The sequence below is a fragment of the Mustela putorius genome, unplaced genomic scaffold (genome assembly GCF_011764305.1).
Source record: "Mustela putorius furo isolate JIRA1106 unplaced genomic scaffold, ASM1176430v1.1 tig00003863_pilon_pilon_pilon, whole genome shotgun sequence".
NCBI classification, from domain to species: domain Eukaryota; kingdom Metazoa; phylum Chordata; class Mammalia; order Carnivora; family Mustelidae; genus Mustela; species Mustela putorius.
This window is the reverse complement of record NW_025422015.1, coordinates 25,959,733-25,977,592: the sequence shown is the minus strand read 5'-3', so window position 1 is coordinate 25,977,592 and position 17,860 is coordinate 25,959,733. Positions and strand designations below refer to the sequence as shown.

Genomic DNA, 17,860 nt, shown 5'->3' with positions numbered 1-17,860 from the left:
AGAAAGAAACAACAAACATTGAATCTTCTTGAGGCTCTTGGTTCTACTTATTTTTTTTTATTTTTTTCAATTTATTTATTTTCAGCATAACAGTATTCATTATTTTTTCACCACACCCAGTGCTCTACTTATTTTATTTATGTTGTCCCATTTCAAAATTTTAAAGAAGTTATAAGGTACTATTCGCAGTCTTAAAAATCATATTTTAAGAGGTTCGTGTTAACAATTCTAAAATTTATACTTATTCACAAATAAAGGATCAAGAAATTAAGAAGATGTCAAACCATGTGCCTACATTCTATTTATATAAATGGACTATTGACTGAACTCTGAGTCACTGCTGCATGTAGACACAGTCCTCTCAATGCACATTAATTGCTTTCTCACCTCTGTTATCTTTCTCCAGTCTACTCCTTGCTTCACTTGCTGTGCTCCACACATAGTTGGCTTTTGCTGAAGCTCTTGTTCTAACTGAACTATTTCTAAATGCTGACTTAACGTGGGCCCACTGCTGACATCAGCATTACATCTGGTCCAGTTATCCTGGAAGCATTTAGAATTTTGCACTGCAGATCCTGTGGATGTCTCATAGGTTTTCAGCAGCTTTTCCACAACACCGTAATTTGACCTAGGATCAGCTGATCTTGGCCGACCAGACAAATTACTGGGTCTCCAGTCATGCTCTTGGAGCATATTGCGGTAGCTGCTGGGGCTCATGTGTTCCTGCATTTGTTTAACGAGGCCTGTTGTGGATATTGTGGTGGGATTGTCAGGCACATTTTCTCTGGGCGCAGGCACGTGGACACTGGTTTTCAGAATATCAGACACATTGTCATTTTCTGAGATGTTACCTGTATGAGTAATTAAGGTATCACAGGGCTTAAGATCTTCAGATGATTCTGAGTAGCTTTGATTTTGCTGTATTGCCCGACAATTTCTATCTGTTCTAAATATGATTCTGTTAAATTCATCAGTCTTTGCTGCCAGTTTTTCATTCCTAGTTGTCTTCTTAAAGCCACAGCTGAAACTTTTAAGTGGGCCACTGCTCTCTGTCACCAAGGAGCTATAGTCACTGCTTATATGCAGATCGGGATGAGCTTTAGTAGGGTGATCTGGAACCATCTTTTCACACTTTGGCTTACTGGGAGTCAAGCAGGTTTTCTGAAACCACAATGGAGAGGGACTATTTTTTGCACTGATCCCAGGGTCATACGACCACATGCTAAGTCCAACATTTTCATTACATGAAGGCTTGTTATATATTTTGGCTTTGGGGGCCAAAGAAGGAGACACGATACCATCTTTCAAAGTCTTGCCTTCATTTAGACACAGGATAGGCATCTCATTGTGCCTCAAAAGGAAACCAGAACTGCAGTTCCTTTCATCTTGACCCTCTTGGGCCACCTGGCTGCAGTGATCTAAACTTTCCTTCAAACTTTCATGAGCTTTTTCGGAATAGGAGCTGGGAAAATTTCGAGATGTGCTTCTTGGAGGAGGAAGTGGTGGAATTTCATTTCTTTGCAGATCAGTTGTATCAAGTTCACATGTCTTCAGAGAATTGCTTTGGAGCACACTGGTACTTAGGTTCTTCCTATTTTTCTGCTTTTCTTTTTCTAAATTGAGGGGAAGAATGCCCTGGCCATCATTGACCATGTGGTCTCTGTGAGGCATATTAATTACATTTGGCATTTCCTGAAGAAACGAATCTGATTTCATCCTAAACAATTATAAAACACGATATATTAGTGATAATTTTATTTAGGATGAGTTCTCAAAAGAAACCATGGCTTAAGCAATGAATTTCTGCAATAAGAAAAGGACTCCCAACATCCTCAAATAGCATTTTCATATAAATTCTCTAGTCAGAACCTCCAAGTCCTTTTTCTTGAAAGATAAAGCCCACCTCCCAATGTAGCATTCATGGTCTACATGCTCTGACCCAAACTATCTTCCCATTATATTCCCAAACTGTCTCTTACACTCAGACTAGACTATGGAGTCTTTGGGGTGTCTGCCACTGGTCTTCCCATTTCTACAGGTTCCCTTCTACCATTTTCTCATCTCTGCTCTGCCTACTGAATGCCTAGTCATTATGTCATGTGAGTTCAACTTCCTTCTCTTGGATTTGAAATGACATTCTAAACTAAGCAGAGTGACAGAAATCTGAATACAAGCTCAGTGAAACATGAGTAATACCAAGTAGAAGGTGTCATTTGGGCTTGAAACAAAAGTAAGAAGGGGTGGGGGGTGGGAGGTTGAGGGAACAAGGCTGTGAGTATTAGGGAGGGCATGTATTGCATGGAGCACTGGGTGTGGTGCAAAAACAATGAATACTGTTACACTGAAAAGAAATAAACAACAACAACAACAACAACAAACAAAAAATCTCTGAACAGTCAATTCTGTTGGTTGGGGAAATAATGCCTCAGCAAAAAGTACACTGAAGGAATAGTTCTCGATGTCATGTCTAAATGGGACTTTTGGGGTGTGATCCTCAGTGCATGTCGTTCTTATGTGTATAGGAGAGTAAACAAAGTATTTGATGAAGATATGAGCAGAATGTGTTACTTATTACCACTACCCATTGAAATCCAGTTATCTCTTCCATTTGGGAACATGGGCAACTAAATTTCCAGGCTCCCAGTTATAGGGGTGAACTACGAGACCAGGGAGCATGAATGATGTGGGTCATTTCCAAGCTAGATTATTAAATTGCTGGTGTAAGACCTTCCAGAGTTCTCCACCCCCATTTCTTCTGCTGACTTGATCATGGAAGCCCATGTTAGACTGAGATGTGCTTTCGAGCCTGAGTCTCAGTGAGTAGAACAGAGAAGATTTTCCCAATTTAATTCAAGACAAACATGTAGCTTCCATAAACATTAAACATTTTTGCTTTAAAATTAAAAAAAAAAACAATTTGGGGGGTGAATAAAAGGGCAGATAGGCAAAGTGAGCTACAATAAAATATAGGTGGTTCTTTAAGGACAAGAGAGTACTTAGGTATAGCAGGATCATAAAGCAGAGTGGGAAGGAGGAAAGAAATATTAGACTAAATTGTAATGTAAATGTAATGAATTAGTATTACATACTAATTCAAATACAATATTTGAACTATCCTTCTGAAGTGTATGGTGTCACAAGGAGAACTTTATACCAGTTGTGGTTTGTAAAAGAAAATTGGCAAGTGAGTCTTTTCTAAGTTCAATCAAAACAAAAAACCTAAATAAAGCAACAAGATAAATCCACAAGTTAAATTGATCATACTGATAAATATAAATCATATTTATATATCTTCAGCTTATAAAATGTTACAAGATAGAATACAGTAAAGTGCAGATAAATACTCAGTAATGGAGAATGGTAGGCAAAAACAAAATGGCCAGGTAGAGAGCAAAATTATGTATAAAATATGGTTGAATTAAAAAATCTATTGTAAGTCAATACAAAAATTCTTTCTGAGCTTCCTAAGAGCTAAAGAGAACTAAGGGTATTCTTAAGAGCTAAGAGAAACACTGCTGCTGTTTCTAAGAGGAACACATTCCTTCACTAGGAGATGAATGTTGATTCTAGAACAATCCATCTTTACTTACCTTGTAGAGAATTCCAATTTATTTTTTTAATTTGGTGAAAACTTACTTTAATAATTATATAGGTGTTTCTAAACTGAAATAGCACCATTTACTCTCATCGTATGTCTGTGTATGCATACTTACAATAGGTTGTTCTGAATTATGTATGCTTCCATTATATACATGTAAATGTAGAGAAATAAATGACTTAGGTATTAAATACTCCACTAGAACATCATTATATAATTAAAACTCCACCTCGTTAATTCTTAAGATATTTTAAATTGGATTAGCTCTGCTGTGTACTCGTCCCCCAGCCAACACTCAAAATGAGAAAGAGCTGCACGAGAAGATACTTGTTACAGTATTCGGGAGAGTGTCCCTTAACCAAACACCAAAAGAGTGCAGTATTCCTCACAATCCAATTATGGAGACAATGAGAAGATTTGGTTTAAGAATTAGTAAGCAGAGAAATATTCAATTAAAGTTTTTATCTTCTATCTAAGATAACCCTTTAATAACTCATGGTTAATTCACACGAACCAAGTATAAAGAGGAGGCAGTTTAGATTCATTCACTGAAAATAATATTTGTCTTGATTTTCTGATAGAAAATAATCATAGATATATCAGCCCACCTTCTGTGGTTGGACCGCTTTCGGATTTCCTCTTGAAAGCTGCATAACTCTTCACTAACTTTGGCAAGTTCTTCAAGAGCCTTTATACATACAAGCAACAGCACGTTAGCACTTTGAAATGTAAATATTTCTTTAGGAACAGTTCTAGGCCAATCACAGTCTTACTTACCAAGTTCAGGGCCCCAGAACACCTCCTGCTCTCTTCCCTCCAAGTCGTCGGACCAGGGCAGGCCTCACAATCTTTTTGGTTCTCTGTGGCCAAAGGATCCATAAACCCTACTTTGGATTTTTTTGTTGCTTTTTGTTCCTTACACATTTGATTTCCCTCGCAGAGTAAGCTCTGCTCTGTTTTATTTTCTTTTTCCAGACCATCCCTGTGATTTATCCCTGTAAATTCACATCGCCCTGAACTAGGGTCATTTGGAGATTCCAGCACTTGATCTCGAATTGCTTTCTCACCATCATGACTGATGATCTTAGCACGTTCATTCATGTTGATTTTCCTCCGAAGCTTTACTTCATGGCAAAGCTGCAAAGAAAACAAAGATAAAGCTTTTTTCTCCTCCTAATTTACTTGGTCGATATTTTTCATACCAAGCACACTATTTTGAGTTCTCTTTGCCATATTATGATATACTAACTACCCTGGGGTGTTAATACTCATGCTTCTGAGGAGTGCTTCTAAAATCTGATCAGTCAGGGGTGCTTGGGTGGCTTAGTCGTTAAGCATCTGCCTTCAGCTCATGTTTTGATCTGGGGATCTTGGGATTGAGTCCTGCTTCGGGCTCCCTGCTTGGCAGGAAGCCTGCTTCTCTCTGTCCCACTCACCCTGCTTCTGTTCCTTCTCTCACTGTCTCTCTCTCTCTCTCTGTCAAATAAATAAATAAAATCTGGTTTAACTGATACTAAAGTGATGTTTTAAAAATATATGATTCTATTTGCAGCTAACGGCGAAGTGTCTAAGCAGTTGACAGTATCATGTAGTGTTCCAGTTCATTCCACCCCCCAAGTGGACCTTGTGCAGATGAAAGATGTTTCCATTAGAAGATATGTTGGTGTTACTAAGGTATTGCTAGGTACCACTGAGATTTTTTTTTTTTTAAGAAGAGATTCCCCCCCCCCCCCAAAAAAAGCTTTCTCAGGTACCTGGGTGGCTCTCATTCAGCGTCTGCCTTCAACTCAGGTCATGATCCCAGGGTCCTAGGATTAAGCCCCGCATCGGGCTCCCTGCTCTGCGGGAAGCCCGCTTCTCCCTCTCCCACTCCCCCTGCTTGTGTCCCCTCTCTTGCTGTGTCTTTCTGTTAAATAAATAAATAAAATCTTAAAAAAATAAAAAGATTTCTGATCCTGATTAAAACACACGTGACCGGTCCTTTATGATACGAGAACTCTAAGGCTTCCATCATTTATTAGTCTATGTTAAAGTGGACTCCAAATTATCTCTTGATGAGAGTTTAGTTTAACCTGTAGTCACTCACACAACTCACCCCTAAATATAGGAAGTAAGTAGCCTTCCTCTTTAGGCTTGAGCTGTGGGAAAGCTTGGCAAATTTCAAAGGAGTTTTTCGGATAACTATTTAAGCAAATGACTACATTTTATGGCCACAACCTATATCTATTCAAGGAAGACAATACTGCTGTTCAATATTTACTCACATCTCAGAGAGAAGCACTATGCTGAGTTGGTGGCTGAAGTCTATACAGTATATATATTTCCAGAGATTCACATCTATCATTGGATGATCTCAGGATAGCATCAAATTATAGCCATGGAGCAATCATTTTTGTCCTCATAAAATTACTTGCTCTGAGCTCTTGTGGGCATTATGATTTGAGCTGACCTTGAGAGATTGGATACAAAGCAACCCTCAAAACTTTATGTTAAATCTAAGGATGCTTATGGTGACACTGTCTGCTTTTTAAGGAGCTATGGGTAAAAACAAAATTGCCTTATTTTCAAAATCAGGGACAAAAGTACTATTCCTGGGAAACAGGTTTGCCTTTGTCTCCTGAATACTGAGAAACATGCAGCTTCTAATTTTTATGTTACTACAGAGATAGACTTGCTACATGTAATTCACGTAAGATCCTTCCTCCTGTCTTCAACTCATCTTTTTGTTCTGTTTTGTTCTAAAATACTTTACGTTCTGTAAAATTTTACATACCATCTTAAATTCTCTTAGGATTTAAGTGAGGTATGGATAAGCAAACAATACATTATTGATAGAAAGCAAATTTATTTTGTACAAGAAAATCTGTTTTACTCCATACTCAGCACTTGTTTATGGTTCTCTGATCATTTGAACAAAGGTGACAAGCAGAAAAGACTGCAATGTGATTAAAAGAAAGAAAGAAAGAAAGAAAAAATTCTAGAAACCAAGACCTCTATTTAGGGTTTCTTTCTTTTTTTTTTTTCTTTTTTAAAGATTTTATTTATTTATTTGACAGACAGAGATCACAAGTAGGCAGAGAGGCGGGCAGAAGGAGAGAGGAGAAAGCAGACTCCCCGAGGAGCAGAGAGCCTGATGCGGGGCTCGATCCTAGGACCCTGGGATCATGACCTGAGCTGAAGGCAGAGGCTTAACCCACTGAGCCACCCAGGCGCCCCTATTTAGGGTTTCTATCTGGATTACTCCAGGTTTCCAAATACATCTGGGTTTTGCAATAGCAGTGCAATGATTGTGGATAGTGGCTGAGCAAAGAGCCATTAGCATCTATCTTAACATTCAACACTGGATCCTCCCACTGGAAGATAGCTCTTGGAACCAAATCGCATATGCACATTTGGGAACCCACAATTCTCTAGTACATGGCTTAATAACTTGTGTCTGACTTAATATGCACAACTTAGTGATATATGTTAAACAAATACAGTCTATTATGCTCACAGAACGTTATAATTATTTTCAAATGTTGATGTTTAATTTTAGTTTAAAAAAATTCTGGATTCTCTGACATGCGAGGATACTTTCTTCCTGTTTTCCTCAAATTTTTCTACCCTCATTTGTAGCCTGTAAGACGGACATATTAAGGGTACATTCTTATGGGCTACAAAGCTGGTAGTGGAAAAGAAATATGTATTAGTATGATAAAGGGAGTACAATGCTAGTATTCAGGTATGAAAGAACATTATCTATGGGTATTCTGGGGAAACACATTATGCAAACATACTCCCAGTAGTGGGGCTGTATATTTCTGGCAAGACACAAATAGCACCATGGCTACTATCCAAGATGAAGAAAAAATATTACAGCCTTCTATCTCCTTGATGCAGAAAGAACAGTATTTCTACAAACTATCATCCTATGTTTAAAACACGTTTAATGCCTGCTCATCAAAAAAGCTAATATTTACCATAGACAGAATCTTCAAAGTTGTGAGAATAATTATTTGACAATACAACAGTACAATGTCTCACCAGACAGCAGATTATTTTAGTTCTATTGCTTAAACAATTGGCTAGACTAATCCTGACTCCTTAATTTTTAAATTTTTTTTATTTTTTTGCTTAGATGCTAGAATTATCTGGTCTCCCAAACCTTTGGGAGGCAATGACCCATGACTTCAGGTTTCTGTTTGAAGTTCTGGATTCTGATTTGACTTAGACATCTCCTTGTTTTCATCCACCCTTAGTCTTTGGATAAAGAGGAGTTAAGAGAATAAGCAAAACATCCTTTCCAAACTACAGAGGTATGAGCAGTGGATTCTCATTTCAATAGAATCACAGACTACATGTCTGCCTTCTCAGCTCTGTTACAGGAAGAGTTGAATAGTTACTTTTTAATTTTTCCTTGTAGTGTGCCGATTTATATTTTATTCACAAGCAATTACACGGCTGTTAATAAGAAAAATATTTATACTGAAAACACATAAAGCACCAGCTTTGATAGCCTGTGAATAAAGGCCAAGGAGTCTGTTAAAAGTATCACTTTGGCAACATGCACAAACCACATGACAACATGGATGGCACTAGAAGAAAGCAAGATAAGTAGAAATAATTTTCAGTTGAAACCAGCTCAAAAATACATCAATGTAAATACTTGAAGGAAATATTCCCGGGCCAACAGGGAGGGATGGTTAATGGGGATAAAATGACTATTTGTGTCAGAGTCATGACATGTTGTTTTTCATAACCCTTTTCTTAACAAATGTGCCAATAAATGTGGCACATTCTGCCAGAATAAATATCATGTCCACCGCCATTTTGATATACGACACTCTTTTTGATTATGCTGAATAATCTAATACGTAATTTCCTTTAGTAGACATGATTCATAAATCATTTCAGGAAAGATCTGTATTTTAAAGCCCAATTGTAATTTTGCTAATATATGGTCCACCAATTGCATTTTTCTTACATTTTCCTCCTGGGCTTTGTGCTTAAAAATTCATGAAAAAACAAAAACAATAACAAAACTCATTTTTTTTAAACAACTTGTTTTTGATACCAAATCACTTTAGTCAGAAAATAATAAATTGCTACATTTTAGAGTAACATTTAAGTTCTTAATTTTCATGCAGGGGTATATCTATCTATCTATTTATCTATCTATCTATCTCCACCTAGTCTCTTCAATACCACTGGATAAGGTTCTGCTATTTTTGGTCTAGTAAATGTCATTGAGACTCGATGTGCATCTCTTAGGTAGAATAAGGAAAACAGAAATAGTCTCCAGTACAACAGAATCTCAAACAGAATTTTCATTCTGAGCGTTCAGTTTCAACGTATTCAAAACAAACCAATTTGTACCTCTTCTATCTTCTTCTGCATGATTTTCCATTGACTCTCCCATTCCTTCCTTTCGTTGTCAAACTGGTCCAGTAATTCCATCTTCTCCTTGTGCCAGTTAGCCTCTGTGTTCTCCCACTGCTTATGCAGGTCCATGGCAACCGTGTGAGTGTTAGTGAAGGGGTATTTCTGCTTGTCTCTGCCTTCTCAACTGTTTCTTGGAAGCTTGGAGTTGTTTTATTCAAAGCAGTCTCACTTGCCTTTAAAATAAAGCCTAATATAAACATAAGAAGGAAGAGTTCCAAATCCATTTGCTTTTTGGAAACATGTTATCACTTTGTTAAGAGCCATCGACATAAACAAACTATAGGAAAACCGTACTTAAGACAGAAGATGATTAACAATCTGCTTAAGAAGAACTAACACAGTTGGGACACCTGGGTGGTTCAGTCGACTAAGTCACTGACTCAGGGTTGTGAGTTCAAGTCTGCACTGGGCTCCATGTTGGAGCCTACTTAATTAATTTAAAAAAGAAAGAAACAAAGAAAAAAAGAATTAACACAGTCAAAAAGTAAGTATTGTCCAGGGTGCCTGGGTGGCTCAGTGGGTTAAGCCGCTGCCTTCGGCTCAGGTCATGATCTCAGGGTCTTGGGATCGAGTCCTGCATTGGGCTCTCTGCTCAGCAGGGAGCCTGCTTCCCTCTCTCTCTCTTTGCCTGCCTCTCCATCTACTTGTGATTTCTCTCTGTCAAATAAATAAATAAAGTCTTTAAAAAAAAAAAAAGCACTCACTTAAAAAAAAAAAAGAAAAAAAAGTAAGTATTGTCCAAATGGTTTTTTCCCCCTTTCTCAAATGGGGTTTCCCCCCTTTCTGAAACAAGTCAGCAAAATTATATTTAAATGCATATGTAAGATGTATGCATTCCTTTAACCAACCACCTAATCTAAAGATGGAATTTTTGTGTGACTATCTAAGAGTAGAAGTATGAAATTCCACTGGGTGGTCTGTCCTATCCATACAGCTGTGGTAGATTCTGCTGCAACAGAATTACTCCTGTTTTTGATGCAACCGGACTGTGTGTTTCTGTGAATTGAAGTCCTGAGTAGTACAGGATCACAGTCTCCGTTTGTATTCAGAGTCGCAAGCCCACGACAAATGTGAGGACTGTAGTGATAAGACCCCTGAGTTGTTAGTCAATCTGGGTGGGACTGACATGGCAGCAAAAAATGAAACTGAATCATAAAAATATGTTCATTATTTTAGTTCATCAAGTAAAATGTAAAAGCGGCAAAGCCATCCTGGGAACCACATGCTCTGATTTTCTTCTAACGAACCATATACCACAATCTGTTTAGCCTATTGAATACAGAGCACTGAAGAAAACACTGCTCTGTTTGCAAGGATATCCTTGATCACATTAAGCAGTGACTGAAATAATTAGATTTCTAGCATTTCCAGTATGTATATTTAGGCTTTGAAGATGCGATTTATTTAATTAACATTTATTTATTTATTTGGATGGCACGTGTGTATGTGTGTGTGTGTGTGTGTGTGTGTGTGTGATTGGAAAGGGGTAGGGGGAGAGAATCTAAGCAGGCTCCATGCCCAGCATGGAGCCCAACACAGGGCTTCATCTCATGACCCTGAGATCTTGACCGGAGCTGAAATCACAGGTTGGGCGCTCAACTGACTGAGCCACTCAGGCACCCCTGAAGATGCAATTTAAAATACCAGATCAGTAATTCTGTTATATGTCATCTAAAATCTCTGAGATTTATTTAAAAATGGATGCTACTTAAAGGGTTGTTACAAAGATTATATGACACACGATAGGCAACATCGTTTGAGAAATCTACACATTTTCCCTAGTTCTTCCTTAAAAAAATCATGGTCTGATTTCCGTGAAAAGCAATTTCGATTAAGAAGGGCATATGGGAACCTGGCTGGCTTGTTTGGTGGAGTGTTTGACTCTTGGTCTCAGTGTTGTGAGTTCAAGCCCCACGTTGGGTATAAAGTCTACTTAAAAAAAAAAAAAAAAAAAGCAGACTGACACTTTTTAGTGGGTGGAAAAGAGTATTTAAAATGTCTAAATCACACTGAAGATAATGATGGCTATTGGAAGTCTAGCTCTTTGGTTATCTGGGTCATGACCGAAATGTGTTAATTTACCAGGTGGCTGCTAATGCTAATTACAAGCACAGTGACCCCAAAGTCAACAGCTGTTTGGGTATCGGAGCTGTGGCATGAAGCCGACATAACTACTTAGCAAGCCCCATTTTGTAGTGGCAGAAGATGACCGTGTATTTCGCGTCCCAAATGTAAGATAAACATTGAAGACTAATTTCATTTTTATCAGACTGTTCTGAACATGCATATCCAAGGGGTAAACTGCTCCAAAGATATTTTTTGAGCCGCAATCTATCAATAAATTATAATAGACTAATAAGGATAAAAAAGAAATGAGTGCCCTAGACAGGGCCCTACCTTCAAAAACAGCCCATAAATATTGCGATCTACATTGTCATTCTCATAAACAATTTGCTACAGAGCCTTTGTCATTTTTACCTACTTCTTTGACAGTCTTAATACTGTGACTAATTTAGTCAAGAAAAGAAGCTAATTTCAGATCTGAGATGCTCTCATGTCTCATTTTATCCACTCAGCCATGCTGTTTTCCTAGTCTCATGTTCCATCTCCTCTGTCGATCCTTTTGTCCTTTTGCTACCTTCCACACCTGTGAGCCAGTGACCAGTGACCACAGTACCCAAAGCAAGTTGCCTAAAATAAATACGTCAATGAAGATCTAACAAAACGAAGATGGTAAAGAATATACACAATCTTGTTTTCTGTTTGTTTTGGTAGATCGGTCATTAATCTTGATTACCTAGTAATCTTTTAATTTCATCTACTAACTATTCACAGGAAATGCACGGTGCCTATTTTTTTGACTGGCAGACTGCTTCGAAGCTATATGTAATTGATTGTGAGCTGAAACTCTCTTGCTTACAATAGGTACTTAACACTGAGGTTTCTTAGGGAGAGTGGAATGGTTTAAGACCTCAAGAGGTAGCTGCAAAGGTATCCAAGAAAATTATAGAAAGGGAGCAGATTAATTTCAAGCTACCTGGAAAGAAGGTGTTATGACAGCCCATGTTTCGTCCTGTTTCTAAGCACAGGAAATATTCAGAAATCTTCACAAAGTTTCTCCTATAGTTACATAGCAAATGGCCCCAATTTTCTTTCCCTTTTTTAAACTATTTTTTTTTTTTAAGATTCTATTGTTTTGTGAGAGAGAGAGAGAAAGAGAGAGAACAGGAGCGGGGGTAAGGGGAGAAGCAGGCTCCCTGCTGAGAACCCAAGGCCCTGAGCTCATCATGACTTGAGCCCAAGGCCTATGCTTAACCAACTGAACCACCCAGGCGCCCCTCCAATTTTTCTTTCTATTGCTAACTCTTCTTCCTGAATCACTTCCAGACCAAGGCTAAAAGGTGTCAGGTTATTCTTTTTTTTTTTTTTTTGGAATCTACCTGAAGGTCATCCAGGAAAACTACTTCAGGCTTGCTTTTTGTAACAGCATTATACATGAACCCAGGTAATGTTGCCAAAGCAGACCGAATCCTGCACTTAACTGCAAACAGCCAAACTCATCACTTACTTTGGATGAGGGCCAATCTACAGAGCTTCCCCTTTCCATGGCCAGAGCAGTATCCAGTGCCAGGAAATGTAATGGTTATGGATCAAAAGCAAGCCTTTGAAAGAAAATTCCTATAGAGCAATATCTGTGCCAAATTTTGTGGGAGGATTTATGTTGTCTTCCTAGCATCTATGTCATGTCATAAATGTCAAACGTAATATGATTGAATTTATTGCTTTCCCCTCCAGAAATACAGTGGGGTCCTTAGAGTAGTCGTGAGGATTACATGAACAAAAGAGGGAGAAGGCTTAATAAAAGTGCCTCACATGGTTTTGAATCCGAGTGGGTGTTCAGTAAATGCCTGTTTCTTGGTTTTTTCCTTCCGTCCTTCCCTTTTTCTTTTCTTCCCTCCCTCTCTCCTTCCTCGCCTTCATTTTTCCTTCTTTATGTTTTCTTTCTCTGGAATAAAACTTACAATTTTCACCTTTATTTAATTAGAAGATTAATAGGAACAAATCTAATTTTGCAGACTCTCATATTTTCAATGACGTTCTTTTGCCATCAGTATTTTTCAAATATGTTAAGAATACATGGCAAATTGAACATTTAGGCAATTTTTTTAATTGTAGATAAAAATTTGAATAGATAAATCTTATATTAAACTGCTTTTATTATAATTCTCCTTAAATATTAAAAAAAGTCCAAGTAATAGGGCAACTCTGTAGGAACATAATGTCCTATCATGAGAAGTTACAGGGTAAAGTGGTTCAAAAGATTTTAAAACTCCGTTTCAGTGCTCTCTAGTGAGGCCAATATAAAAGTTCTCTTTGTTCCTAGTTGTCATACTTTTCGCCCATGGATATTGGCATCTACGTGGGAGAGGAGGAAGGATTTGAGCCATCTGCATCCCTCTCTGTGTCTCCAACTCTGTATCATTTCGGTTCATGCAGAATTTCATTCAGAATACAAATTTATTAGAGCAAATATAAAAGGATCGAGTGAACTGCATTAGTCACGCATGTGTTCTTCCCTCGACAAGGCTAAGGTAGCATTATATAATCTATGTAACCTACTTCTGAGTCCCTGAGGCTAAGGCAGGAAGCCAGAATTGTTGGGTTGCGAGTGGGTAGCCCAAGCATGGTGATGGGTGAAAAATAGTTCTGCTTATCTTCTGTCCTATAAGCAAGCAGCATTTAAGAGAAACTTAGGAATCTCACAAAAAATTAATTTCCCAACTCAGTCTCAATTTGGTCATGGTAACACGTCTTTTTCTAAGGAGAGCTCCAATCTTCCTACAGTTTGGTCATTACCATTTTAGCCACCATTCCCCTCTCCCCCCACTGGAAACTGGACATCAGCCAGACAAATGAAACAGTGTTATGGGTGCTGACCCTGTCTATGGCTACTTCTCTCTTCTGAGATTTTTGTTCTGAGTATTTGTTTCTTGCTCTCCTATTTCTTTTTTCTAAACATGCTACTTTTCATATAAAATCAAAGGTTTGGGGCACCTGGGTGGCTCAGTGGGTTAAGCCTCTGCCTTCGGCTCAGGTCATGATCTCAGGGTCCTGGGATCGAGCCCCACATCGGGCTCTCTGCTCAGTGGGGAGCCTGCTTCCCTCTCTCTCTCTGCCTGCCTCTCTGCCTACTTATGATCTCTCTGTCTGTTAAATAAATAAAATTTAAAAAAAAATCAAAGGTTTTTCATTTGTAGGAGGCTACAAAGGAATGTAGGAATGCCACACAGTAGGTACAATCAATCTCACAATTCCTAGAAAAATCATTGGCCCTAGAAATGCTTTGCTTCTCTTTAAGCTTGAGGGATGAATAATTCCTATGCCCATACCCATTGGCGTTAGGCACCATTAGCCTCTAAGACTCTCTAGCTCTTTCTCCAGGCTGTTACAAATCACTTGCATCATTTCAACAAATTAAGACCTTACTCCTCCCCTATTGTTGAAAGATGCATCTTTCAAAGACAACCACGATTTGATTTCATGCAGGGCAAAAGGGAGTATTTTCTCATTGCTGTTTCTTGTTATTTCACCATGTTCCTCATGTTTCAAAAAGGCCAAAGCAATAATGCTACATGCCATTCTGAAGAAATCCTTCTTGCCTTCTCATTTGATTACCTTCTCTTTCCTTGTTTTTCTTCAGTTATACACTCATGCTAGAAAACATCCAGGATTAAAAAAGAAAGGAAAAAAAAAAAAAAAGAAAGAAAGAAAGCTTCCAAGATAGACACGCTGATTTTACTTTTCTTAACTTAGAAAACTTTCGAAAGGAACTTCTGTCATGGATAAGTAAGTATCCAAAATTCATCAACTTAAACAACAGAAGATGTAGTGTAAGATTCCCAGCTAACCGCAGATTCACGGGTTATGAATGGCACGCACTTCCACTCAGATTACAAAAGCACTAGTCATGGAGGGAGCAAACCATCATCTTGAATGAACTACATTTACTTTTCGTTGTAATTTTCAAATACCAACAATCTCCAGGAGTGTGAACTTTACTCTGTAAATGTAAACAGTCTTCATCCTGATGAAAAACAGCATTCTCATAAATACATTTAATGAAATTCCACAGTAGGTGAAGTACTGCTCGAAGTACTGAGAATCAGTGCTTGAAAATTACCGTTTCAGAGGGTGGATGTCGCTGTCAGCCCTGAGTTGGGAAATCCACCCACAGCAGCTGAACCTTGCTTCCCCGGGAGTCAGTAAAATCCGCTACTCCACCCCGCTCACTGTTTTTAAGCCCAGACACAGACACTGAAAGAGGCAGATGTTGAACTAACCCTCCCCTTAAACAGTGTTCAGAGTTTAAGTCATATCAGCAGCAGCCCCTCTATATTTTGCCACAATGAGTCATTTGATAGAAAGAAACATACCTTTTTGCTTTGGGGAGAAATCCTATGGATGTCCCACCACAACTAGCAGTGGAAGGATAGCTAGGTTTTGTTGTTGTTGTTGTTGTTGTTTTAAAGACGAAAGTCTCAGCTCAGTGTATCTTGGTTCTTTGCAAGAAATGGGAGTGCAAAATCTATCCAACCATTCAACAGAGCAGTACTGACAAGTCCCTTAGAAACCTTCAGCCCTTTCACAAATCAAAAAGCTGCTCAGCTCGGTGTCACAGCAGCCGCTGAGACGACTGTGACGTCAGTTACTTGGAGGCGGCCTTCAAGCCAGTCTTCCAACCAGAGCTCTGTAACTTTAGAGCGGCTCATACTCTGGGTAAACAACTCCAGGTCCAGGACATTTTTAGCTTTTATAATGGAGCCCAGTATTTTCCAACTTGCCAAAAGAGCTGGTGTTAATATCACACAATGACAATGGCCAATTTTAGATTTCATTTGGGAAAGTCAACTCAGTTTTTATAGGCAAGAATTATCTCCTTGCATACCTCTCTCTTTCCCTTTTTCAGCTAGAGTCAGAAAGCCCTCTTCAGTGCCTTGACAAGTAGGTGTCTGTATGTGGCAGAACAACACCGAGAGCCATCTCCAGAGATGTGTGAAAACGTATCAAACGTCTGACTTTAAATAAAGGGGAAGCAGGACATAGGGAAAGACCAAAATCATATGCTTCACGTTTCTATGACAGCTTGCTCTCTGTAATGTCTGTGATGTCTTCCCGCCAGAAGAAGTCAGATACCATGGGAAAGAATGATATTTATCATGGGAAGAAAACAACCACCACCACCACGAGATACCCATGTGCATGCTTTCAGCTGAGGTGTACAGCAGCCCAAGTATATGGAGGGGCCTCCTAGACCATGGCCAAATCAATCTATCCTGGAAATACTGGGAGAGATGCCTTCTCGGCAACATTTCCAGGTTGTGCACGAACTTGTACACGCATGCCTCTGCTCATGTTCTGTTTAAATGAGTTAGAAGAAAGTGTCTAAAACGGTTTTGTGTGTATTTCGGCAAATAAGCCTGTTAAAGGTTTAAATACTAAGGTCTTACTTTCAAGTCTGAAGAATTTCCTGCGTGGTCATTAAAACATTACACATTCACTTTCACACTTTTTTTTTTTTTTTTTGCCTGGTTCCAGATTACTAGGAAAATTTTGTGGGAGTATTTCGTGGGAGCTCAAAAGTTCAGTAATAATAACCTGCTCATGGTAGCACTTTAGTGCAATTGAAGGAAATCATGCTGTGTTTCAAAAGCCTGCCATCATTTCAAAAGCAGTAACAACATAATTGTTATAGCAATAGTAACGATTACTCAGGGAGAGACAGCTCTCTGCAAAGCTCTGCACTAAGTACTTGGAATATATCTTTATCCTAGTTCACGGTCATAGCAAATGTATCTGTTGATATTATTCACCCAGTCTTACTGATAAAACCCTGAGATATAAAGTAATTTCCCAAAATTCATGGAAAGATGCCCATGTGGAGGAGTAGGGTTTGGAACTTGTTTCTTTAACTGGAGGCCGGGGAATTTTGTCATGGAGATCTTGGTTTCCATCCTACTGCCACCACTCATCCGTGTGAAATTCTGAGTGTGTTTCTTCTGTAAAGGGATACTTATATTTACTTCCTGAGGTTGTTGTCAGAGTGTGAGGGGAAACTTTTAGTGCCATGCACCCCAAAAAAGGTAGCATATTTCTGCCTCTATCCTTACCAGGACAGGAGGAAAATCCTGGAGTAGGGGAAAAGGATTGCCCCAAAGCACCTATACAGAATTATCTGGTAACATTTCTGCCCCTACAACTTTTTTCCACTCTGAACCTCTTCATTTCCATGTGTCCTTTGTAAATATAATTAAGACTGGTTTTTAAATCCTATCGGAACTTCAGATAATATGTGGCTAAGTTATGGGAGAAATGATGTTGGGCTATCCTCTGTACTGTCACTCAACAGGATCAATTCCAATGCCTTCTTCATGGAAGTCCTAGTAATTATTTATCATAGGTGCTTCATCTGCTTCTTGTCATGGTAAAGCTCACCTGAAATTATGCAGAACCAAACTAGGAATTTTGACAAGAATTTCGCTCCACATCTATCATTTATTCTAGTGTTTCCCAACCCTTTTTGTTGAATAATTTTTATATGTATTAGCTTCAATTTCCATGCCATATACACACATATATATATAATGAAAGGACAGGAAGTCAATGAAAAATTCAGCACAGGTGCTTTTGAATCTTTCCACGAAAAACATTTTTAAAAATACTTTAAGAAAAGTTCCTACTGTTAGGTACATAAAAGACCAAGGCTGGTATACTCAGCCCCTCAGGGATATCTGGGTACCTTGAAGTGCCTGACATTTTCAAGCTGATGTCAAGAATGGC

At 38.6% G+C, this 17,860-nt stretch overlaps 2 protein-coding genes across 5 annotated transcripts in view; both read right to left on the bottom strand.

Annotated features, from left to right (window-relative positions):
- Positions 1-315: 315 nt before the first annotated feature.
- Positions 316-4,699, bottom strand: KIAA0408 (KIAA0408 ortholog). Its single transcript, XM_004740171.3, has 3 exons — positions 4,376-4,699; positions 4,207-4,286; positions 316-1,717 (listed from the first exon to the last, which is right to left on the bottom strand). Exons 1-3 carry the CDS (start codon positions 4,697-4,699, stop codon positions 316-318), a joined length of 1,806 nt encoding a protein of 601 aa, XP_004740228.2.
- The window catches only part of SOGA3 (SOGA family member 3), a 68,996-nt gene continuing 55,734 nt past the window's right edge, over positions 4,599-17,860 (bottom strand). For 3 of the 4 annotated variants that reach the window (XM_045066385.1, XM_045066384.1, XM_045066383.1), the window contains exons 8-9: positions 8,957-9,195; positions 4,599-4,735 (exon numbers count right to left, since the gene is read on the bottom strand). In XM_045066385.1, coding sequence (XP_044922320.1) covers positions 8,962-9,195 — 234 coding nt within the window. In that variant the 3' untranslated portion in view covers positions 4,599-4,735; positions 8,957-8,961. Of the gene's footprint in view, positions 4,736-8,956; positions 9,210-17,860 lie in introns of those variants that run through there. The other variant, XM_045066386.1, reaches the window with a different exon arrangement.

Coding starts and splice junctions, on each gene's coding strand:
- KIAA0408 (XM_004740171.3), bottom strand. CDS start 4,699: ATGAATGAACGTGCTAAGATCATCAGTCATGATGGTGAGAAAGCAATT. Junction 4,287..4,375: donor GTTCTGGGGCCCTGAACTTG/GTAAGTAAGACT, acceptor GTATGTATAAAG/GCTCTTGAAGAACTTGCCAA. Junction 1,718..4,206: donor AAGCGGTCCAACCACAGAAG/GTGGGCTGATAT, acceptor ATAATTGTTTAG/GATGAAATCAGATTCGTTTC.